Below are 24,841 nucleotides of genomic sequence, written 5' to 3'. Positions count from 1 at the left end.
TAGGATCTTCATACACATTAAAGTTCAATCAATACACTGAGCTGCAAGAGAACAAGTCACTGCTGTGAGAGTTTGGGTGCGCTCACATTTAAAGGTCATCATCATCATCATCGGGTGTGTACAGTCTTGTTACCGATAAAACTGGTGGAGACTGAAAAAATAAACTTTTCACATTAGAAAGATCTTTTAATTAAAAACAAATATATTACTTTTATAAATTCTGTTTATCATGCAGAGATTAAAAATTATATTTTGTGCTCAGGGAAGTGGTGACCAGTGAAACAGTTACAAAGCTTCAGTCTCCAGAGAGATGAACATAATGTGGCTCAAGAAAAACATCTTCTCAACTATGACATCAAAACATTATAGAGCAGAAAATGATGCTGAGGCTGGTTTGACAGACTAACGAGTTATGAATCAACTCCATCAGGTTCCTGGATCCAGTCTTTCAGAGAGCTCAGAGATGTTCTCACTATCTGTAAGGTCAGAAACAAACAGAGTTAAAGGTCAACTCATAGTCTGCGGAAATCATCAACAGTTGATCAACAACAACAACAACAATTAGATCAGATGAAACAGAATAAACTAAGTTTTACTCACCAGGTGGTTGACGTTGGTCTGAAATGAAAAGTAAAGACAGGTCATTTCAGTTCCAGTTGTTAATGTCAGAATATCTTTCATCATCTTATCTCCAGTGAATATGATCCTCTTCTACTCATTCAACCTGAAGAATAAATCCACTCCACTTCTTCTCTTCACAATCTACATGCTCCCCCTAGGTCAGATCATCCTTAACCATGGACTCAGTTTTCACTGATATGCTGATGACATTCAGATCTAAATCAGCACTAACCCCTCCTCTTAGCTCCCACCCACTTCAAAGGCTGGATGACCTCTAACCTCCTGAAACTTATAGCAGCAAAACAGAGCTCAAGATGGAGGCTCCAGCAACACTGCTCAAGAAGGTTTATGATCTTGCCCTGGTTAGAGATGGCTGTTCCACCTCCCCATTACTAAGTGCAGTGGACTCCACTCTCTCATCTCTGTCCCACAATAACAGCATCACCAAATCTGCCTTCTTTCACATCCAGTAGGAAACATTTTAAGATTCCAGTCCTCACTGTCCGATCCAGGAACAGAGACTCTAATCCATTCATTCATCTCCTTCCGCCTGGACGACTGTAATGGTGTCCTGTCTGGGCTTCCCTTTAAGGCTCTTGACAAGCTGCACCATATCCAGGCCACAGTTGCAAGGGTGTTAACTCACACCAAGCCCTGGTAGCACATCACCTCCATCCCCAAGCAACTTCACTAGTCCCTTTTCAAAGAACGCATCACTTACAAAATCCTCCTACTGACCTACAAATCTCTCCAGTCTCTTGCATGCAAGTACATCACTGATCTCCTCCCAGTGATGGCCCCTGTGCTCCACAGACCAGGAAGAACTTTCCATTTCCCGTACCAGACTGAAAGTCTATGGGGATCGGACCATTTTTGCAACTGCCTCTACACTATGGAACATTTCTCTGGTCTTCTGTTTAGTTCTCACTTTGTTTCTTTCTTCATGACTTCTCTCCCTCATCATCATAGTATAGTCATGTTCTCCTGACTTCTCCTGACTCTGAGACTTACTCAGCTTTTACTGCTGGATGCTTCAAACTGTAGGATTCAACTCAAAGACTAAATCAAAGTAGCTCACCTTGTTTCTTTCTATGAACCATGAATCCAGCAGCTGCTGCAAAGACGACAACAACAACAACCACTGCAGAGATGATGATGATGATGGTGGAGGTCATGTCATCAGGCTTCACAACTGAATAAAGAACAGTCACAAAAGATAGATTTAGAACAATCCAGATTAGATAAATTATCAACTAACCTACAGGACAAGGCCTTAAATATCCAACTAACCACATTCATGTCCTCTTACCCCGGTTGGTTCTGATCTGTGTTTCATCCAGTTTGGTGATGAGGTCGTCCTCCACACCAGAGAGATGAAACACACAGTCGTACCTCCTCCAGTCTTCAGGTGAGACTGATGAAATGTTCAGGTCAACATTCATCTGGAAGGATCCATCATGGTTGGGGAGGATCTCTCCATGTTCCACTCCTTCATGAATCTCCTCTCCATCTTTCCTCCAGAACATCATGGCTCTGTCAGGGTAGAAACCTGTAGCGTGGCAGCTGACTGGAGAGGAGAGAGTCTTCTGGAGGAGAGACACTGAGGGGACGCCTGGAGGGAGAGAGAATGTAGAGGATCAGTTCTTTTATATCCAGCTCCTAATGAAGGTCATTTTTGACCATGTCACTAAAACAGATGAAAATATTCTTTCTGTTAAAATGTTCCAGAGTCTGTTGCAGACATGAAACCATTGAAACACAGTCTCTTTTTGTCAGTGAGAATCTATAATTAAGGACTAAACTTATTTCAGTCTGTATCATGCTGCTGTAGTCGCTCTGTCAGCTGCTGAACAAAAAGTCTGGAGACCACTTCATTCAGTTCATTTTCTGGGGACCATCATTGTGTAGATTATTGTAGTACAGACATTTTAATCTGAACAGAAAATATCAAAAACATAGAATAATAATCTTCACTGTTTTCACTTACCTATTCTCAACAGAGAGCTGTTCCCATGGTGCAAATACATCTTCAACCAATTAGGACAAGTCTGAGTGAAAAACTTCTCATTGCGTTTCATTCTCCCTATGTCTGAATCCCATTTCAGTTTGATGGAAACAGCCTGAGGTTTAGGAGTGATCCACGTTGATGTCTTCAGATCAAACACAATGAAGTCTTCTCCATCATAACCAAACTGCATGAAACCAGTAACCTCTCCAGTCTCTTCATCCCATTCACAGCCATGCATAAGCTGTAAAATGTGAACACCTAGAAGATACAGACAACAAAGATATAATGTATAATGAACAATGATCAACAATTAATTAAAGAACATGATTTTAAAATGATTCCTTGTTGTGTGATCCATTGCTGTTCTTCAAGGCATCTGTTCTCATGGGTCAAGGAAATATAATCTGTGAAATCTTTTCTTAGTCTTTTACACCAGTGGGTATCAATAAAAATAAGAGAACGGATACTGATCCAGGATCAGACCAGGAGTCAGCTGACAGAGATCTACAGATTATAAAAACACTGAGATGTAGAATGAAACTTCTGTGGTCTCATTTCTGTTCTGATCCATCCATTCTACATCTAACACCTGAACTCTGTGGCTATGATCAGGAGTCAGTTTAGTTTCTGTTCTATGATCTATAATGATCTGAGGTCAGGTACCACACACAACCCACAACATACTGTACCCTCACTCTGGTTGAACAACTGCTTCAGACTGGAAATTGTGGTTTTGAATCGGTGAGGATACGCCATAAAACAATGATGAGTGTACATCTTTAATTGATCAGGATCATTTTCAAAGACTTTTTTCTCCCAGTCCAGTTTTAATTCTAATTTCTTGCTGATGCCGTCACAGTATCCAGCCTGGACGTCATTAATCGATGCAATGACCACAAGTTCTGGAAGGTCTGAGACTTCAGAGGATCCACTGATGAAATATTTCAGTGAGTGTTTCACTGTGGAAAAAACAACATTTATAATGTGAGTGAAATATAAATAGACTCATCATCAATAATATGGTAGATTTCTCTTAAAATAAACTAGAAAAGGAAGAAAAGATGGTGAAGAATGTGAATGAGATCTTACCTGTTGATGAAACACGACAGAAGAGAAGCAACAAAAGCAAAGTTTTCATCTTGTTCTGTTTCTGTAAAGACTTTAGACCAAGTCACCAGCTGGTTGGACTGATATGAATGTGTTTAAACTGAAACCTGCTGACTGGATTTGTGGTGGCTGTGCCAACCAAAAAGTGGAAATAGAATCAAGTCAAAAAGTTTCTCAGAAGTGAACATGTGACAGAGGTTGAAAAAGGGGCTCTTTGAACATTCACTTCCTCATCTACACATAACTTAATTTATTTGTCTCTATTTTATATCTTCACTTTATCTCCAGGGACTAAACTACATTCACCGGCCCAGTTGACTGAACAAACACTTTTATATGAGTGTGACTTTGTTTACTGTTCATCTGAACCACAACATGACTAAAGTCATTCTTTAATGATTTGCTGACAATCTGGTCAGACTCACAAGCAAAAGACAAAAAGACATAATATCCAACAAACTATAGACAACTCCTCTTTCTCCACTTGGTTCTAAATATGTTTTATTTTTGTATTTATTTATATTTACATATTTGATTGTGAAGGTGGATCTTCAGTAAAAGAGTTTAAACAGGTTATGGAAGAAGATTTAAATTTGTGGATGGGAAACTTATCAAGAGTGATCAGCGTTTGTCCACAACGTCTCAGTGACAATAGTCTCAGTTATTTTCACTGCTAAACTTATGTTAAAAATCTATTGAAGTCCTCCATCTAGTGTTCAGCCTGATGTGTTTGTTTGATTCAGTGAAAGTTGTGATTCAGTGAACTTCCACTAGAAGGCGACAAACCCTGTAAACTGATCACAGAGGTTAAACTCACTGTCAGAATATTATTTAATGTTGTGCTGTTCTTTTATACACTAGGATTAAAATGACCTGGAAATAAAGAGATTCTGATCAACATGATGATAATGGAAAACGACTAGATTCCACTGAACCCTTAAAAAATATTAATGTAAGAAAAAAATAGAAACAACTTGTGACCATTGAGATAGAACTGAGCAGTGAGGTACAAGTGATGCAGACCTTCCAAAGAGAATATGAAAAGACTGAGTTTAAGAGCAGATAAATAGAAACAAAAAGCTTTAGTTGAAGCAGCAGGACCAGAGACACAAGAAAAGATCCAGAAACATCATATTCTCTGATTACTTTTATTCATCAAGACAGTAATCCCACATATATACTGATGATTATCTTTAACGTTAACTAAAAGAACAACAGTAGTGATAGAACTGCTCACAGTCAGCTGTCAGGTCAACCTAAATCACAATATGAACTAAAACCAGCTCAGATGATTGGTTCAGCATTTAAACATGTTCATTAGGATCTTCATACACATTAAAGTTTAATCAATACTCTGAGCTGCAAGAGAACAAATCACTGCTGTGAGAGTTCAGGTGAGCTCACATTTAAACATCATCATCATCATAATCAGGTGTGAACAGTCCTTGTTACAGATAAAGCTGCTTGCATAGATTGAAAATGATATTTTGTTCTCAGGGAGGTGACGACTCGTGAAACAGTTACAAAGCTCCAGTCTCCAGAGAGATGAACATAATGTGGCTCAAGAAAAAAATCTTCTCAACTATGACATCAAAACATTATAGAGCAGAAAATGATGCTGAGTTTGGTTTGACAGACTAACGAGTTATGAATCAACTCCATCAGGTTTCTGGATCCAGTCTCTCAGAGAGCTCAGAGCTGTCTTTCTTCATCACTTCTCTCCCTCACCATCATAGTATAGTCATGTTCTCCTGACTTCTCCTGACTCTGAGACTTACTCAGCTTTAACTGCTGGATGCTTCAAACTGTAGGATTCAACTCAAAGACTAAATCAAAGTAGCTCACCTTGTTTCTTTCTACAAACCATGAATCCAGCAGCTGCTGCATAAATGACAACAACAACGACAACCACTGCAGAGATGATGAGGGTGGAGGTCATGTCATCAGGCTTCTCAACTGAATAAAGAACAATGACAAAAGGTTAAGAACAATCCAGATACAACAGGTTAGAAAATAGATTGGTGTCTCCTACCACATTTACTGTTAATCTGCATCACATTGCTTTGGGCAACATGACTAACAATGATTCTTTAATGATAATTCTTTGCTGACAATCTGTTTTTCTCACAAGTAATTCTAAAGTGAAAACTGTGAAATCCAATAAGACCTGCAGAACAAGGTCTTAAATATCCAACTAACCACATTCATGTCCTCTTACCCCAGTTGGTTCTGATCTGTGTTTCATTCAGTTTGGTGATGATGTCGTCCTCCACACCAGAGAGATGAAACACACAGTCGTACCTCCTCCAGTCTTCAGGTGAGACTGATGAAATGTTCAGGTCAACATTCATCTGGAAGGATCCATCATGGTTGGGGAGGATCTCTCCATGTTCCACTCCTTCATGAATCTCCTCTCCATCTTTCCTCCAGAACATCATGGCTCTGTCAGGGTAGAAACCTGTAGCGTGGCAGCTGACTGGAGAGGAGGGAGTCTTCTGGAGGAGAGACACTGAGGGGACGTCTGGAAAAAACAGATAAAAATATTGTCTCTGTTAAAATGTTCCAGAGTCTGTTTCAGACATGAAACCATTGAAACACAGTCTCTTTTTGTCCATGAGAAGGACAACCACTGGACACCATCAGGTGAAAAACAGAAATAAAAGCTTTCACTGCTACAGCTCCATGTAAAATCCTCTGGTGTAAGTCAGCAGTTATTTTCTATGAAGGTGGTTCATGGAGAACCTGGGCATTCATCTCCTGCCTCTGTCCAGGTTCTTCCTCCACACTGTGTCCTCTCATAGGACAGTTCACATTTATGTAACTTTTGATGAATTTCGTGTGGAATCGATTTACTCTTGTGGTGATTCTACGTACCTGTTCTCAACAGAGAGCTCTTCCCATAGTGTAAATACATCTTCATCCACTCAGGACAAGTCTGAGTGACAAACTGCTGGTTGAATTTCATTCTAGTTCTCTCTGAATCCCATTTCAGTTTGGTGGAGACGACCTGAGGTTTTGGAGTGATCCATGTTAATGTCTTTAGATCCAGAGCAATGAAATCTTCTCCATCATAACAAAACTGCATGAAACCAGTAACCTCTCCAGTCTCTTCATCCCATTCACAGCCATGCATAAGCTGTAAAATGTGAACCCCTAGAAGATACAGACAACAGAGATATAATGTATAATGAACAATTCTCTGATTCACTGCTGTTCTCCAAGGCTTCTGTTCCCACGAGTCAACTCATTTGGAACAGGTTCATCGTAAAATATTAACCTGCAGCTGATTCTGATTGTCCTACTCTTCTCTTACTTAGTCTCTGTTGCGCCAGTGCGTATTAACAAAAACAAAAGAACAGAAACTGTTCCACGATCAGACCAGGAGTCAGCTGACAGAGAGATCTGCACAGTATAAAAACACTGAGATGTAGAATAAATCTTGTATGATCTACTTTTTGAAGGACTAGTGTAATTCATCAAAAGAACGCATTTGTTGCTTTATAAATATATGATACATATATATTTGTTGTCTCTGTTCTATGATCTATAATGATCTGAGGTCAGGTACCACATACAACACACAACATACTGTACCTTCACTTTGGTTGAATATCTGCTTCAGACTGAACATTGATTTTAAAGAAGTTAGGATAACGCATAAAACAATGGTAAGTGTACATCTTTAATTGATCAGGATCATTTTCAAAGACTTTTTTCTGCCAGTCCAGTGTTTGTTCTAGTTTCTTGTTGATGCCGTCACAGTATCCAGCCTGGACGTCGTCAACAGATGCAACAACGACAAGTTCTGGAAGGTCTGAGACTCCAGAGGATCCAGTGATGAAATATTTCAGTGAGTGTTTCACTGTGGAACAAACAACATTTATAATGTGAGTGAAACATAATTAGACCCATCATCACTAATATGGCAGATTTCTGTTAAAACAAAACTAGAAAAGGAAGAAAAGATTCACCTGTTGATGAAACACGACAGAAGAGAAGCAACAAAAGCAAAGTTTTCATCTTGTTCTGTTTCTGTAAAGCCTTTAGACCAAGTCACCAGCTGGTTGGACTGATATGAATGTGTTGAACTGAAACGTGCTGACTGGATTCACGTTTGTTGCGCCAACAAAAAGTGGACATAGAATCAAGTCAAACAGGTTTTGTTTATGTGACGGACCATTAAAAATGTCCTTGATATTGATCAACTTTCTCATCCACACAGACCTTAATCATCAGAGTAATCATCAATAAATCTACTGCTGAGCTGCTCCTTTGTGAACTAATCACTAGTCAGTGATTTTTAACTAAACTTATTTTCAGTGTTCTGAGTTGTTCATGTGAGGAACTGCATCATGTTCAATGTGTATAATTGTGTGTGTTACCTGAGCTGCTGTGTTTTGGACTTTAGCATCAGACAAGTAGAGACAGACGTCTTTAGATGACGCAGCAGAGACACAGACACGTGACAGGATGCAGAGACACATTTATACTTAATGATTTACTACATCTCTAGGACTGGAATTAACTATTTAAGATGCTGTTTATTGCACCGAATGTGTTCACAGGTAAAAATGTGTCAGCTCAACCTTCATTAACTGTAGGAACTAAAACAGCTCAGATGATCATTTATCCAAACATTCATCAGGATCTTCACGAGAGAGTTCAGATGAGCTCAGAAAGAGGAGGAAGAGAACAGAGAGAGGCAAAACAAGATCACTATCAATGTGAATTATTCATGAATCACATATAAAAACAACAAAAGTTCTTGTCAAGCCATGTAAAAAATAGCTAACACATGAAAAACATGTAAAAACAACAACAAAAAACCCCATAAAGAATGGGTTTAATAACAGGCAGTGTCTAGGCCACCTAATACATAAAGGTAAAGTGTTCCAGATAGAGGGGGCTGCACCTGAGGAAGAACCATCTCCTACGAGACTTGAGTTTAGGATAAAAGCCTCAGGTGGAAGAATCAGTTTCTCCAGTTTAAAATCACTCATTACAATCACACTTAGGTTTGTAACAGAGGGTTTGACATATAGGAGGAGGGAACTTATATATGAGGAGCCTCACAGGCACCAATAGATCCAAACATCATGACCTCAGTTTTACTTTTGTTGACATTTAAGAAATTAAGTCCATCCGATCATTATTGTCCAGTCCAGGATGGTTTTAGGGAATTAAAATCATTTCGTTTGAAGGTCAGGTAGAGTTGTGTATCATCTTTATAAAAATGTAATGAGACGGCGTACTTCCTGAGGATGTAGCCTAAGAGGAGCATGTACAGGGAAAAAAAAAATCGGCCCAAGAATAGATCCCTGGGGGACTCCACAAGGAAGGGACACAGAGACAGAAACTGCATCATCAAGGCTAACAGAGAAGCTCCTGTTGGACCTAAACCACTCCAGAGCTGTATCTTTGATGCCCACACACTGCGGCTGTGGTCTACAGTGTCAAAAACAGAGTCATCTGACTCAGAAACTAATAAAAGATCATTAAAAACCTTTAAAAGACCAGCGTTGGTGCTTTGAAGACTTAAGACCAGAACGAAACACCTCTAGGAAATATCGTAAACAAAGTTGAGACAATCACAGTGGGTGGTGTTAAGAGCAGCATTTATAGTGTTAAAAAGAGAATTCTTAAGAATAAAATGTTTTCTGGTACATCTACAGATTTTCCTTTACACGTCTTTTTTTCCACCTGTGCTCTTTGTTCATTAGATTCATTCAGTCATGTTTCAGTCTCAGGTGTAGATGCTTTCAGTTCTCAATGCTTTCACAGGAGGTTTAAAAGTCTGACAATACAACTCAAATAAAGCTGAACTTTGTAAACTCCTGTGTGGAACCTGTCAGACTGTACCAGATTAAAAGATTCAATGAGGTTTAAAAAGTCCTTAACCAACGTCTTAGTAGTACAACGGTCAAGGATCAGTACAGCTGATCAATCGGATCAAACATCATTCTACTACACAACAGGCATCTCATAGACAGGATCTGTGAGGTCAGAAACAAACAACAGTAAAAAGTCAACTAACAGTAAACGCAGTTTGTTAGATCAGATGAAACAGAATAAAATAAGTTTTACTTACCAGGTGGAGCCTTTTGGTCTGAAATGAAAAGTAAAGATAGGTCATTTCAGTTCCAGTTGTTAATGTCAGAATATCTTTCATCATCTTATCTCCAGTGAATATGATCCTCTTCTACTCACTCAACCTGAAGAATAAATCCACTCTGCTATTCTGTTTAGTTCTCACTTTGTTTCTTTCTTCATCACTTCTCTCCCTCATCATCATAGTATAGTTATGTTCTCCTGACTTCTACTGACTCTGAGACTTACTCAGCTTTTGTTGCTGGATGCTTCAAACTGTAGGATTCAACTCAAAGACTAAATCAAAGTAGCTCACCTTGTTTCTTTCTATGAACCATGAATCCAGCAGCTGCTGCAAAGACGACGACAGCAACAACCACTGCAGAGATGATGATGATGGTGGTCATGTTACTGGGCTGCTCTGTTGAACAAAGAACAAACTAAAGATTAAGAAAAATCCAGATGAAGAAGGTTAAAAGAGAGGTACACTCCACCTCATTTACTTTTCATGCTTATTACAGTCTGTTTAGATAAATTATCTACCTGCAGGACAAGGCTTTAAATATCGAACTAACCACATCCATGTCCTCTTACCCCGGTTGGTTCTGATCTGTGTTTCATCCAGTTTGGTGATGATGTCGTCCTCCACACCAGAGAGATGAAACACACAGTCGTACCTCCTCCAGTCTTCAGGTGAGACTGATGAAATGTCCAGGTCAACATTCATCTGGAAGGATCCATCATGGTTGGGGAGGATCTCTCCATGTTCCACTCCTTCATGAATCTCCTCTCCATCTTTCCTCCAGAACAACAAGGCTCTGTCAGGGTAGAAACCTGTAGCGTGGCAGCTGACTGGAGAGGAGGGAGTCTTCTGGAGGAGAGACACTGAGGGGACGTCTGCAGGGAGAAATAGAGGAGGAAGAGGAACAAAAATAATTTAGATTATAAAGAAATTAACAGGTAGATACATGGAATAAAGTACAGTCATGCTATATATTTCTAACATGGTCATCTTTGCTGATTAACCACAACCACAGATGGAGCTGATCTATGGTCATAAAATATATTAAAGAATATATTGAACCAATGATGGTGAGTCATAAAAAGTGATTAGTTCTTCCTTGTCAAACATCTCTTCATCTTTCTCAGAAAAAGAGTCCGACTCATTGAACTGATAATACAACAAATATACAATAAACAGTATAGTGTTCACCAAACTACATCAGGTCATGTGACTCTACCTGTTCTCAGCAGAGAGTTGTTCCCATACTTCAAATGGCCCTTCAACAGCTCAGGGTAAGTTTGAGTGAGTAATTGCTCATTGTATTTCATTCTAACTGTATCTTCATCCCATTTCTGTTTGATAATATCAGCCTCTGGTCTCAGAGCGGTCCACGTCAATGACTTCAGATCCAGTTCACTGAAGTCTTCTCCATCATAATGATAACTTAGAAAACCAGTGACCTCTCCAGTTGTTTCATCCCATTCACAACCGTCCAAAAGCTGTAAAATGTGAACACCTGAGAGAGAGACAACAGAGATCACAATGAACAGTGATGTATAAATATCTGAAGATGATTTTAAATGATGATCCATTGTGTGATGCTCTGGTTTGTAGACGCTGCAGTGTAATCTGAATGGTTTCAGTAGCATGCTTTAGTCATCATGATCTTTTTTATTTATGGCCAGTCATTCAACAAACAGTCAACACATTCATGTCAAACACAGTCAGTGGAGGTCTTGTATTTATCGAGGGCTTTTCTACTGAGTGGTAGAAAATGTGATGAACTAGATCAGATCAGATGGTTCATTTGTCATTCATACTAAAGTAGTTTCTTTACATCCAAGACTGTTGAACTGATAAATGGGAACCATCTGCTGGTGACCACTGTTGAATGTGAAGGTTCTCAGTCATCCAGGACATGGTACGTCAAGAACAAACTAAAACTAAAAGGTGGACTTGCTGAGTTTCTTGGAGATGTTTCATCCAAGAAGCTCCTTTAGTTCTAAATCACTGGTGGAGAGAAATGTCCTTCACAAACCAACTGTTAATAAAACCTGGAATATGTAGACCTACCTGAACCTTCAGTGTGGTTGAAGAGCTGGATCAAACTGTTCAGTCTGCTTTTGTAGAGGGGAGGTTGAACCTCAAAACACTGTTGAGTCCCCCTTGTCCAGATTTGAGGATTGTCGTCAACTAATATTTTCATCCAGTCCTGTCTTGTTTCAAATATCTTGTTGCTGCCATCACAGTAAACAACCTGGATGTCATCAACCTGTATTACGATCATAAACTCTGGAAGGTTTGGGACTCCAGAGGAGACAGTGGTGTAAAATTTCAGTGAGTGTTTCGCTGTGGAACAAACAACAAATATAATGTCTCTATTAAATAAAATAAGAAGAATTATATAAATAATACTAAATTAAAATATGGACTTAAGCTTCATTTTATAAAAGGAGTCTGGTAAAACATCAACTGTGTGAGAACAGTTAAAGCCATGACACAGAGCAACATGTAAGGTCGAGTGGAAAGAATTTAAAGAAAAGATGATGGCGAATGTGAATGTGATCTTACCTGATGATGAAACATGACACAAGAGAAGCAGCAACAACAACGTTTTCATCCTGAATTTTACTTTTTTATTTTGATGAAGACATTGGGCCATCAGCTGGTAAAGAGCTGTGTGTCTGAATCCGAAAATAAATCCGTTACTGTTACAGTCCCTACTTTGTTTGGTAGTATGAATCTGTTCAGAGCGCATGCACAAACAGCTTTTCAAAATAAAAGCGATGAGAGTAATTTCGCAATCATTTATTCACTCCGTCAATAAGTAAATGGTGAGTGTACAGTCTGAAGAGGAATTAATTTGTGAAGACGTGTCAATTCCACGTATTTCCTGATAAGAGGTGGACCGGTAGCGTCACCATCCAGGAAGGACGTACAAGCATAAGAACTGTTGCATTAACAAGTCGCAAAGGAACATTTAAACTAATTTTGTCAGGAGATGCAAAGTGAAACATTAGTACAGAAAGATCGATACATTTGACACATATTTGAATGTTTTGAAAATTGGGGACATTTCTCAAATGTTAGACAGCAAAACATATGACACTGATATTCAACTGTTATTATCAATAAATTTAGTTATGAAATAACCTCTAGAACTAGACCGCGCTGTAATTACAACAGTCAATACAAGACTGAATAAACGTCTCTGATTCCACATGAAAAAAGTAGAAGCAGCACAGCAGACTCCATGAGACCATGTCTTAGTATAGAAACAAAGTGGTCTCGGGAATCTAGTATCAGGTGTTTTCAAACAAAGTATTTAGTGTATAAACGTAATTCATGTCTGTATTGTAAAACTTTAACAAAACACGCTTTAAATTCATGCTATCAAGATGGGAAATATCTAAAATATAAGACGAATTAAGGGGCTCTTACTCTGAATGACTTGATATTTATTTGGTGACATTCTGAGGTCGTGTACCATCATTATGAAGTGGAATTAGTTCATGGAATCAGGGAGATTACTTTAAATATTACATGACACAGACCGATATTGATATAGGACCTAGTTAGTTACATTTTGGGGAAATTCACAATTTTATTTATATATATATTTGCAATTAACAATTAGGCTTTTTTTTTATGAATTTATAATTCTTTTTCGTTAGATTTTAATTACAGTAACAACGTGAATGAGTGACATCACTTTTATTTTGAAGTGTTGTTTTTGCTCGCGTTCTTCGTAATCCTTCAAACCAGCCCAGACAAAGCCCAATAAAAAGTGGAGGCTGGCTTTACTGCAGTGTATTACTGTAGAAGAATGACACAGAGTGGAGAGGAAACCGTGTCATGTTTTATAACGTCAGTAACCACGTAAAACATAATTACAGCATATGACTCATCTAGTAAGCAGAAGAAGAGAATTTGAAGAAAGGACGATGAAGAATGTGAACTTGATCTTACCTGATGATGAAACATGAAAAAAAGAGAGAAGCAGCATTTAACTAAATTTATCATCTCATCTTACATGTAGTCAGGACTCAGCTGGATGAGAACTGATTGCACACAAAAGTAAAAGGTCGAGTTTCCACCGACAAGCGTATAACCACTGCTGATGGTAATATGACGACGAGTTCAACGACTGTTGTGAAAAATCTTTATTGAAGACCTGGATGTGTTGGTTTGATTAAACTCTCAGTGAAAGCTGTGTTTCAGTGTCCTTCCACTAGAGGGCGACAAAACCGTTAACTGGTCACCGAGGTAAAACTCACTGTCAGGACATTTTGACTGGTTCAGCATTTAAACATATTTATTAGGAACTTCATACACATTGAAGTTCAGTCAATACACTGAGCTGCAAGGGAACAAGTCAGTGCTATGAGAGTTCAGGTGAGCTCAGATTAAAGATCATCATCATGAGGTGTGTACAGTCCTTATTACCTACTATAAAGCTGCTGGAAAGTTAAAAAGAAAAACAAGTATATTACTATATGTTCTGTTCAGCATGCATTGATTAAAAAATATATTTTGTGCTCAGGGAAGTGGCGACTAGTGAAACAGTTAAAAAGCTCCCGTCTACTTTCATCCATTGATATGTTGATCCAGAGAGAGATAAACATCTTCTCTTCTCCTGGACGCCAGCCCCCCAGAAAGGCCTGGACTCGAACCCGCCCCTTCTCGCTGGGAGGTATCAGTCACCGTGCTCCCCATCTGAATTACCAAACAAAAGTTTTTAAGGAGGCCCATTTGACATTAAATGTTGAAGGACACCTCTTCATCTTTACAGCTTAGATGCTTGTAGTATTTATGTTCAACACAACAAACCTATGCAGATGCAGTTCTTTCATTTCTTCATTCTGTGACTGGTGTCAGTCTGTTTTTGGCATTGAGCTAAATAAAACTTCTATTTTGTGCTCAGGAATGTGACAGCTACTGAGTTACAGAGCACCAGTCCTTCAACCGCACCCCAAGGGTGCCTCAGCAGAAGTCATCAAGGTAGTGAAACAACTCCCCAGTGGTGGAGCTCCCGGATCCATCTTTAAGAAAGGGGACCAGAGGATGTGTTCCGACTACAGTGGGATCACACTCCTCGGATTTTGTCCCTGGCATGGAACCATGGACCAGCTTGTTACCCTCACAAGGGTACAGAAGAGGAGATGGGAGTTTGTCCAACCAGTCCACATGCGTTTTGTGGATTTGGAGAAGGCTTATGACCATGTCCCCAGAGGCATTCTGTGGAGGGGTGCTCCTGGAGTATGGGGTACCAAAGGAGCAAGAGTTTCGTCCATGTTACCTGTTATAAGTTGGACCCGTCACCGGTTCTGTTCATAACTTTTATGGACAGAATTTCTAGGCGCAGCTGGGTGGCGGAGGGTGTTGAGTTTGGTAATCAGAGGATCTCGTCCCTGCTTTTAGCGGATTATATGGTCCTCTTAGTTTCATTGAGCTAAGGACCTCAAATGGAGGAGTTGAAGTATCTCGGGATCTTGTTCATGAGTGAGCGTAGGATGGAGCATGAGACTGATGGATGGATCAGAGCAGCATCCGCAGAGATACGGTTAACCGGTCTGTCATGGTGAAGAGAGAGCTAAGCTGAAAGGCAAAACTCGCAATTTACCGGTCGACCTACGTTCTAACCCTCACCTGTGGTCATGAAATTTGGTAATGACTGAAAGAACAAGATCGCGAATATGAGGGACAAAATGAGTTTCCTTTGCATGGTGGCCTGGCCCTGCCTTAGAGATACGTAAAGAGGAGACAATTGAGGTTTGGGCATCTGGTGAGGATGCCTCCCGTTGGAGATGTTCCAGGCATGTCCCACCAGACGGAGGCCTTGGGGTTCCCACTACAAAATTGAGGGATGTCATCTCCCGTCTGGCCTGGGAGTGGCTGGGGGTTCCTCCGGAGGAGCCAGTGGAAGTGGCCGGGGAGAGGGCCATCTGGACTTCCCTGCTGAAGCTGCTGCCCCCATGACCAAGACTAGGATAAGCAGGAGAGAATCGTATGGTCCCGTACAGTCTTGTGTCTGTGTGTTGGTAATGCTGAGAGCTGAAAAACATCTTCTCAACTTAGAAAAAAAGAAGTTAAAATCTGCTGCAGAATCCAGTTTCAACCAACAAACAACAGGACCACAGGCACATGATAAGATCCAGAAACAGATTTATTCAGGCAAGACTGTAAGTCCACACATATGCTGTAAAGTATCTTTAAAGTTAACCAAAAAGAACAATAGTAGTGATAGTGCTGCTCACAGTCAGCTGTCAGGCCAACCTCGCTAACTACTATAAAGCTGTTGGAAACTGAAATCATTAATGACTAAAAAAAAGCTTTTAGTTAAATAAATACAGTACTACTATATATTCTGTTTTTCATGCAGCCATTAAAAAAAAATTCTACATGACATCCAGATATTATAGAACAGAAAATGATGCTGAGTTTGGTTTGACAGACTAACGAGTTATGAATCAGGTTTCTGGATTCAGTCTCACAGAGAGCTCAGAGCTGACTTCACTATCTGTAAGGTCAGAAACAAACAGAGTTAAAGGTCAACTCATAGTCTGGAGAAATCATCAACAGTTTGTTGGATCAGATGAAACAGAATAAAATAAGTTTTACTTACCAGGTGGAGACTTTTGGTCTGAAATGAAAAGTAAAGACAGGTCATTTCAGTTCCAGTTGTTAATGTCGGAATATCTTTCTTCATCTTATCTCCAGTGAATATGATCCTCTTCTCCTCACTCAACCTGAAGAATAAATCCACTCTGCTCTTCTGTTTAGTTCTCACTTTGTTTCTTTCTTCATCACTTCTCTCCCTCATCATCATAGTATAGTCATGTTCTCCTGACTTCTCCTGACTCTGAGACTTACTCAGCTTTTACTGCTGGATGCTTCAAACTGTAGGATTCAACTCAAAGACTAAATCAAAGGAGCTCACCTTGTTTCTTTTTATGAACCATGAATCCAGCAGCTGCTGCAAAGACGACAACAACAACAACCACTGCAGAGATGATGGTGGTGGTCTGGTTACTGGACTTCTCAACTGAATAAAGAACAATTAAGAACAGTTCAAGTTAAACAGGTTAGAATACCTCATTTACTTCACAGTCTCATCCCAGTCTGTTTAAATAAATTATCAACTAACTTGCAGGACAAGGCCTTAAATATCCAACTATCCACATTCATGTCCTCTTACCCCAGTTGGTTCTGATCTGTGTTTCATCCAGTTTGATGATGATGTCGTCCTCCACACCAGAGAGATGAAACACACAGTCGCACCTCCTCCAGTCTTCAGGTGAGACTGATGAAATGTTCAGGTCAACATTCATCTGGAAGGATCCATCATGGTTGGGGAGGATCTCTCCATGTTCCACTCCTTCATGAATCTCCTCTCCATCTTTCCTCCAGAACATCAAGGCTCTGTCAGGGTAGAAACCTGTAGCGTGGCAGCTGACTGGAGAGGAGGGAGTCTTCTGGAGGAGAGACACTGAGGGGACGTCTGCAGAGGGAGAGGATGTAGAGGATCAGTTCTTTTATATCCAGCTCCTAATAAAGGTCATTTTTCACCATGTCACTAAAACAGATATAAATATTCTCTTTGTTAAAATGTTCCAGACTCTGTTGCAGACATGAAACAATTGAAACACAGTCTCTTTTTGTCCATGAGAAGGACAACCACTGGACACCATCAGGTTAATAACAGAAATAAAAGCTTTCACTGCTACATCTCCATGTAAAATCCTCTGCTGTAAGTCAGCAGTTATTTTCTGTGAAGGTGGTTCATGGAGAACCTGGTGCACATGTGGAAACAGAAACAAGATGAATCTGTAATTAAGGATTAAACTTCTTTTAGTCTGTATCATGCTGCTGTAGTCGCTCTGTCAGCTGCAAAACAGATCATTTATCATTATTTTTATTTTATTTTTTTAAAAATCTGAACAGAAAATATCAATTGGTGATCCTCAGATGATTCAAAAAAATCTCTCTGTCTAAAACTAAAATCTGGATAACATTATAAAACATATAATGATAATCATCACTGTGTTCACTGAGATGTCATAGGTCATATGTACCTGTTCTCAACAGAGAGCTCCTCCCATAGTCTAGATACATCTTCAGCCACTTAGGACAAGTCTGTGTGTAGAAGTACTTGTTAGATTTTTTTCTATCTATCTCTGAATCCCATTTCACTTTGGTGGAGATGGCCTGAGGTTTCAAAGCGACCCATGTTAATGTCTTCAGATCCAGAGCCATGAAGTCTTCTCCATTATAACCATACTGCACAATGCCAGCAACTTCTCCAGTCTCTTCATCCCATTCACAGCCATATATAAGCTGTAAAATGTGAACACCTATAAGATACAGACAACAGGTGTAAGTAAGTGTTTGGTGTAAGTTATTAATAATAATAATTGTGCACAGTTTTCATTTGATGAGCGTAATTTCCTTTGTAGACACTTTTGTAGCATAGTTGTGTGTGAATTGTTCATTGTGATGCTTCGTCTCCTCTGTTTCTTCTCGGTGGGGCCCACTTGAGATGGCCCTGTCCTGTAGTGTTGTAGACTGGTGAACTGCTACGCGTGAATGCATATGTACAGTGCACACGTCAGTTTGGGTAGTGGTGTCTGACGTTCAGGGCCCCAGAGGATCATCATTGGCTGACTTGAAGCAAGGGGCTGGGACTGTACAGGTCTTGCTCACTTGGCGAACATAGTACCAGGAGCTAATTCACATTTCATTCATTCATTGCATGATGAACTGAGTTGACAACCTGCCTAGTGTGCAATTTAGGACATTACCACTTGAGCACAAGTTGGAGATAAAATGTTTGGGACTACATCAACCAGAGGATTTAATCATTTCTCAGGAGAGAAAAGACAAAACTAGGTCATTCAACCGGGAGTGGTTTAAGAGGTCAATTTACAGGGAGCTCATTAAAAATGCGTTTGGTGAGTCTAATTTATTTTTCATCTAAATGGAATTGATAATGTAGTTTACATATTGTTTGAATTTTAATGGAGTTTTTGTAATGCGTAACTGGTGATAAGTTTGTGGGGAACACAACCTCACAGAGCTGTTCACCTGTCTGTCGTGCTGAAATGGCTATTTGGCTGTGGTATGTTGTGTATTGTGTATTGGTCGCTGTTTATTCAGTGTGCGCTGTTCGCGCTGAGCCATAGAGTTTTTTTTTATTATCATTGTTGTCGTGTTATAGTTTATAGTTTCCATCTTGAGTATATAATATAGTGAGATCTTGAATACTGCTGTTTGGTGCTAGTGATATGATAACATATGACATCACTGGTACAGTGGTGTGGTGGTTAGCAATGACGGCTCCCAGTGAGAAGGTCTGGTTTTAAGACTGCCTTCAGCAATTTGTTTGCATGTAGCATGAGTTTTATCCCACTACTGTGTTTTTGTTGTGAGGGTATTGATTATGGTATTTCTGTATTTCATTGTAAGATTTTCCTGCATGACCCCACCAGAATTTCCAAGCCAAAATCGCCACTGATCAGGAATATAAAAAATGTGAGCAATTCCGTATTATCAACATAAACTGGTGTCAGATCTGTAGTGTGGTGATGTGATGAGCTACTAGAACAGACTGATTATTGAGGGCAGGTCATGACCAGAAGCTGTACTGAACCAGCTACATGGTCTGACCTCTGACCCTGCTCTGTCCCAGCCTCACCAACAGGAACCACACTACAAGAGTCTGTCCTCCAGAAAGTTTAGAAGCAAACAACCATCAGACATGTGCTGGAGTACAGGCTACACGTGTCCAAGAGACAAATAAATAAGGTTGATCATTTCTGTTCTGATCCATCCATTCTACATCTAACACCTGAACTCTGTGGCTATGATCAGGAGTCAGTTTAGTCTCTGTTCTATGATCTATAATGATCTGAGGTCAGGTACCACATACAACACACGAAATACTGTACCTTCACTTTGGTTGAAGTCCTGTTTCAGACTGGAAATCTCGGATTTGAAGCGGTCAGGATACACCACAAAGCAAAACTGAGTGTACATCTTTAATTGATCCGGATCATTTTGAAAGACTTTTTTCTGCCAGTCCAATTTTGGCTCTAATTTCTTGTTGATGCCGTCACAGTACAGAGTCTGGATGCCATCAACCGATGCAATAAGCACAAGCTCAGGAAGGTCTGAGACTCCAGATAATCCAGAGATGAAAATTTTCAGTGAGTGTTTCACTGTGGAACAAGCAACATTTATAGTGTGAGTGAAACATAAATAGACTCATCATCACAAATATGATAGATTTCTGTTAAAAGAAAACTAGAAAAGATGATGAAGAATGTGAATGAGATCTTACCTGTTGATGAAACACGACAGAAGAGAAGCAACAAAAACAAAGTTTTCATCTTGTTTTGTTTCTATAAAGACTTTAGACCAAATCACCAGCTGCTTGGACTGATATGAATGTGTTTAACTGAAACCTGCTGACTAGATTTGTGTTGGCTGTGTCAACCAAAAATGGAAAAAGAATCAACTCAAACAGGTTTTGTGCGACAGAGCATTACAAAAGGATCTTTTACGTTTCACTTCCTCATCCACACAGACCTTACTGAGATAATATTACAGAGTAATCTTCAAGAAAACTTGAACAAAAAGTTGTTCATGTGAGGAACAGCATCATGTTCAATGTGTATAATTGTGTGTTACCTGAGCTGCTGTATTTTGGACTTTAGCATCAGACAAGTAGAGACAGACGTCTTTAGATGAAGCAGAAGAGACTCAGACACATGAAAACTGTGATTACTGATATATACTGTTGATTATAGCAAAATAAAAGGCTGATAGTTCTGCAAGTGCTCACTGGTAAAAATGTGTCAGCTCAAACTAAATTATGTTGTCAGTATTATCTATCACAGGATGGTACGTTACCGCAAGACTACATTTTACAGAAGATTTGTGAGCACAAACTCTAAAATCCAAAGTTAGAATTTGGTTACTGATAAAAGGTAGGGGATAAACAATGACAATATTTCAGTATATGTCAGAGATGGGTGAGAAATTAGTTTCATCCAAAAACTAAAAATAATTGTATGGCCTTGTGACTGGAACAAGGAAGAAGACCCTTTTACTTTTCTTCAAATTATTTAATAAGTGATTATTCTGTAGTCATAAATGAAGACAACCACAGATGTGATTTATATGAATGTGATTTCCTGCTCATTAAACCACCATCACTATCTGGTTCCACTAGACTTCATTTGATCTAGTTTCAAACTGTAAACACCACTGGAAGGATCCATCATGGTTGGGGAGGGTCTCTCCATGGTCCTCATTTGGTGGAGTGACACCAAATGGATATATTTTCAGTCACATCTACGCCTCATCTCCATGCATAGTTTGGGCCCCGGTACCAAACTGTTGGGGAGGGTCCTTTCCAGAGTTGCCCAGTGCGAGAAGCACCAGGCGGTGGGGGGGATATTCCCAAGTCCACAGCTATGTGCCTCCATGCTGTGCTTCTCCCTGATAAACGAGACTGTTACCTCCATGCCTTTTCAAATCACTGGGGGCTATGTCCAGCCTTTTAGGAGGTCCTGGGTGGAGTCCTGGAAGGGGCTCCATCTGGGTACTCCATAGCTGTCCTGGGAGACTTCAACACTCATGTGGGCTGTGGTGGCAACATTCAAACCTGCTGGCAGAAACCAGTGGGGAGGGAGGCCGTCAGACTGAAGAAGGAGGCTATTTTCCGTCCTGGTTGACCCAGGGGTCTGCAGGGGAAGCAGCAGGAAGGTATGCTGGCACCAGGAGGTCTGCAGCTTCGTTGTCTCAAAAGTTGAAGCAAAGACCGGAGTGTGGGAGGAGTTAGGACTTTTGCTTGACCTCTAAGAGATTCTGGCAATCGTACAGCGGCTCAGGAAGGGAAAGTAGGGCTTAGCCATGACTGTGCCGAGTCCATGAGGAGAACTGCCGACCCAAAGTGGGGATGTTGTCGGGCTGTGGAAGTAACACTTTAAGGATCTCCTGAACCCTACAACCATGTCCTCTAAGAATGAAGCAGAGTCTGAGGACTCAGATGAAGTCTTGTCAAAAGGCGCCAGGATGGACGAGATTCACCCTGAGATGCTGACGGCTCTGGATATTGTTGCTGGTCTTTTTAGATGCTTTGTCTTTATGTAAAGCACATTGAGTTGCCTCTTGGTATGAAATGTGCTATATAAATAAAAATGCCTTGCCTTGCCTAGCTGTCTTGTTTGACTAGTTAAAGAATGAAGAAGAGCACCATGGAGAGTCGAGCACATAAATAAAACACAATCCCTAATATGATGCATTTACTAGTGTAGCTTGAGCGCTTCTACTTTAACAAATAGTTAATTGTTTCTTTTTATTCAAAGCAGTTGTGAGCACTGTTAAATGACTGAATGAATCTATTGAAGACCTCGATGTCCTGTAGTGCAGAAAGAAAGAAAGAAACACACATTTGTGGATCATTAGAAAGATTTTGGTGAAATAATTAATTGCACAGATAATTTGTGAGTCGAAAATCTAAAATCCAAAGATAGAATCAGCTATTTGACCAACAACAGACTTTGCGTGTGTTTTGGACTTTAGCAGCAGACAAGCAGATGAAGCAGCAGGAAGAGAAACACATTCAGATATTTTTATTTGATTTATTTATTTATTTATCTCCAGTCATTTATTCTGTTTTTGTTTTTTTGTTTTGTTTTTTGTTTTTTTGCATATAAACTATTATTTGTACTCTGTAAAAACTAGACACTTTTTAAACTATATTTTCTTGTAAAATAAGTTTTTTAAAAAAATTTTACCTTGAACAACACAAAATCAAAACATTAAATTTAAAAAGAGAAATGTTACAGACTTAGGCCCAACTTAATATAAACTTTGGAAACAGACAGTTTGACAAATAGTAGTAATTCACTGTTGGAAACATGAAGAGTGCAGACAAATACAATTTTTTTGTATTTACTACTCATTCTTTTTTACACATCAGTCTGTTTGAAGCTGTTGTCTCTGCAGAGGGTTATCAGACTGGCACTGTTGACTCAACAGGTGAATGAGAGACATAGTACAGAGACTTGAGCAGAAAAGCAGAAAAACACACTTAAAGCCTAGACTGGTGAATCAAGCTCAGATCTTCTGAGATAGAGAGCTTTGTATTATCCCTGAACTTGCACATGTTGATCTAATAAAACATCACATAGTCATGAAACTACATTACACACTTAACCACACGAACCAGCCCAACATGTCAATGAGATTTCCTGCTCTGTAATTAAACCACCATGACTAACTGGTTCCACAGGGCTCCACTTGATCAGTCTCTAACTGTAAACTTTAAACAGTTGTGATGAATCTGCCCTACAAAATAAAAGAATGTGGCTTTAGTTATCCAGTATCAAGTGTTGGACAGTGTATCTAGTGTTCATCTGTAAGTCAGTTAAGTTATTGTAAACTTTAAAATATAAGAAAAATATATTATCAACTGTGTAACGATTTGTTTTAACGATTTGATTTGATTCAATTCACGATTCATGGTTGCCGAAACTATTCAGTGGCTTGAAATCGATTCAGTAATTTTTTAGCCAAAAAAATAAACCAGAGTGACTGAAATAAATACATCTTAATTGTATTAATACAATAAGACAAACATTCTTTGTCTCAATAAACATAAAATAAAATGTGCTCAATAAACATTGAAACCATGTTTGTCTTTTAAAAAAAGTAAAATAATATTTCTCTTTCAGCATAAAATAACACTTTTATCTGCACAATGACACTTTAGCTACATGCAGAGTTCTTTTTCCCAGCATGAGACTTAAATGTACAATCACACTATCTTTATCTAAATCACACTCATCATCTCACTCTCTCGTTATGTGCAGTAAGGAGGAAAAATAGAAAGAAAAAAGAAAAAAAGGCAAAATGTGCTTCTTGCTCCGTTTCATGATGATAGCCTACCTTAAAGAAAATGGAGAGGATTGTAGCATCTACTCTCAGAAGACCATTCAAGTTTTTCATTGAACAAGTAGCTACATGCTGTCGGTTATTTCACCCATTTCCCAAGCATGACATCATGTTCACTGACTTCAATAGCTTTGCTTATTCACAAACATAACAAGACCAAGCCGTGATTAAGCGCAATAAAAACGGATTTTATCATCGTGGTGAACAACAGTAAAACACGAATATGTGAATATGTTATGTCGTTATGTTGTCACAAAATTGAATCGTTTTCCAACCTTCTCCTCTTTGCAGTAGTCCATGCAGGGCTGTTGACTGTTTGCTTTCACATCCAAAGTCCCAAATTCGTGCTCCCGGTCTTTCAGAAGCAGGTAACACTGTGTGTGTAGCACTTCAAGGAGTCAGCGTAGAACGCTCTGTCCCGTTAGTTCTGATCTTCAGATAGTAGCCTGTAGTAGGATTCACCCTGGACGCCAGCCAACCAGAAAGGCCCGAGCTGGACTCAAACCCCGACCTTCTCGCTGGGAGGTATCAGCGATATTCACCGAGCCACTGTGCTCCCCATCTTGAAATCTGAATTACCAAACAAAAGTTTTTAATGAGGCCCATTTGACATTAAATGTTGAAGGACACCTCTTTATCTTTACAGCTTAGATGCTTGTAGTATTTATGTTCAACACAACAAACCGATGCAGATGCAGTTCTTTCATTTCTTCATTCTGTGACTTGTGTCAGTCTGTTTTTGGCATTGAGCTAAATAAAACTTCTATTTTGTGCTCAGGAATGTGACAGCTACTGAGTTACAGAGCACCAGTCCTTCAACCGCACCCCAAGGGTGCCTCAGCAGAAGTCATCAAGGTAGTGAAACAACTCCCCAGTGGTGGAGCTCCCGGATCCATCTTTAAGAAAGGGGACCAGAGGATGTGTTCCGACTACAGTGGGATCACACTCCTCGGATTTTGTCCCGGGCATGGAACCATGGACCAGCTTGTTACCCTCACAAGGGTACAGAAGGGGAGATGGGAGTTTGTCCAACCAGTCCACATGCGTTTTGT

General features: G+C 39.6%; 3 protein-coding genes and 1 pseudogene across 3 annotated transcripts in view; all 4 read right to left on the bottom strand.

Annotated features, from left to right (window-relative positions):
- The window catches only part of LOC125019714 (major histocompatibility complex class I-related gene protein-like), a 118,646-nt gene that overhangs the window by 40,860 nt on the left and 52,945 nt on the right, over window positions 1-24,841 (bottom strand). The window lies entirely within an intron of this gene.
- The window catches only part of LOC125020296, a 69,910-nt pseudogene that overhangs the window by 30,486 nt on the left and 14,583 nt on the right, over window positions 1-24,841 (bottom strand).
- LOC125019696 (major histocompatibility complex class I-related gene protein-like) lies at window positions 8,261-12,535 on the bottom strand. Its single transcript, XM_047604657.1, has 7 exons — window positions 12,399-12,535; window positions 11,901-12,176; window positions 11,065-11,343; window positions 10,418-10,720; window positions 10,140-10,244; window positions 9,825-9,842; window positions 8,261-9,729 (listed from the first exon to the last, which is right to left on the bottom strand). The coding sequence occupies exons 1-7, from the start codon at window positions 12,487-12,489 to the stop codon at window positions 9,701-9,703; spliced, it is 1,101 nt and encodes a 366-aa protein (XP_047460613.1). The 5' UTR covers window positions 12,490-12,535; the 3' UTR covers window positions 8,261-9,700.
- LOC125020295 (major histocompatibility complex class I-related gene protein-like) lies at window positions 14,811-20,215 on the bottom strand. Its single transcript, XM_047605647.1, has 7 exons — window positions 20,160-20,215; window positions 19,775-20,046; window positions 17,903-18,181; window positions 17,026-17,328; window positions 16,766-16,872; window positions 15,655-15,812; window positions 14,811-15,081 (listed from the first exon to the last, which is right to left on the bottom strand). The coding sequence occupies exons 1-7, from the start codon at window positions 20,213-20,215 to the stop codon at window positions 14,811-14,813; spliced, it is 1,446 nt and encodes a 481-aa protein (XP_047461603.1).

This window comes from Mugil cephalus, chromosome 14 (genome assembly GCF_022458985.1).
Source record: "Mugil cephalus isolate CIBA_MC_2020 chromosome 14, CIBA_Mcephalus_1.1, whole genome shotgun sequence".
NCBI lineage: Eukaryota > Metazoa > Chordata > Actinopteri > Mugiliformes > Mugilidae > Mugil > Mugil cephalus.
The sequence above is the reverse complement of the archived record's forward strand: the minus strand, read 5'-3'. Positions and strand labels throughout refer to the sequence as shown.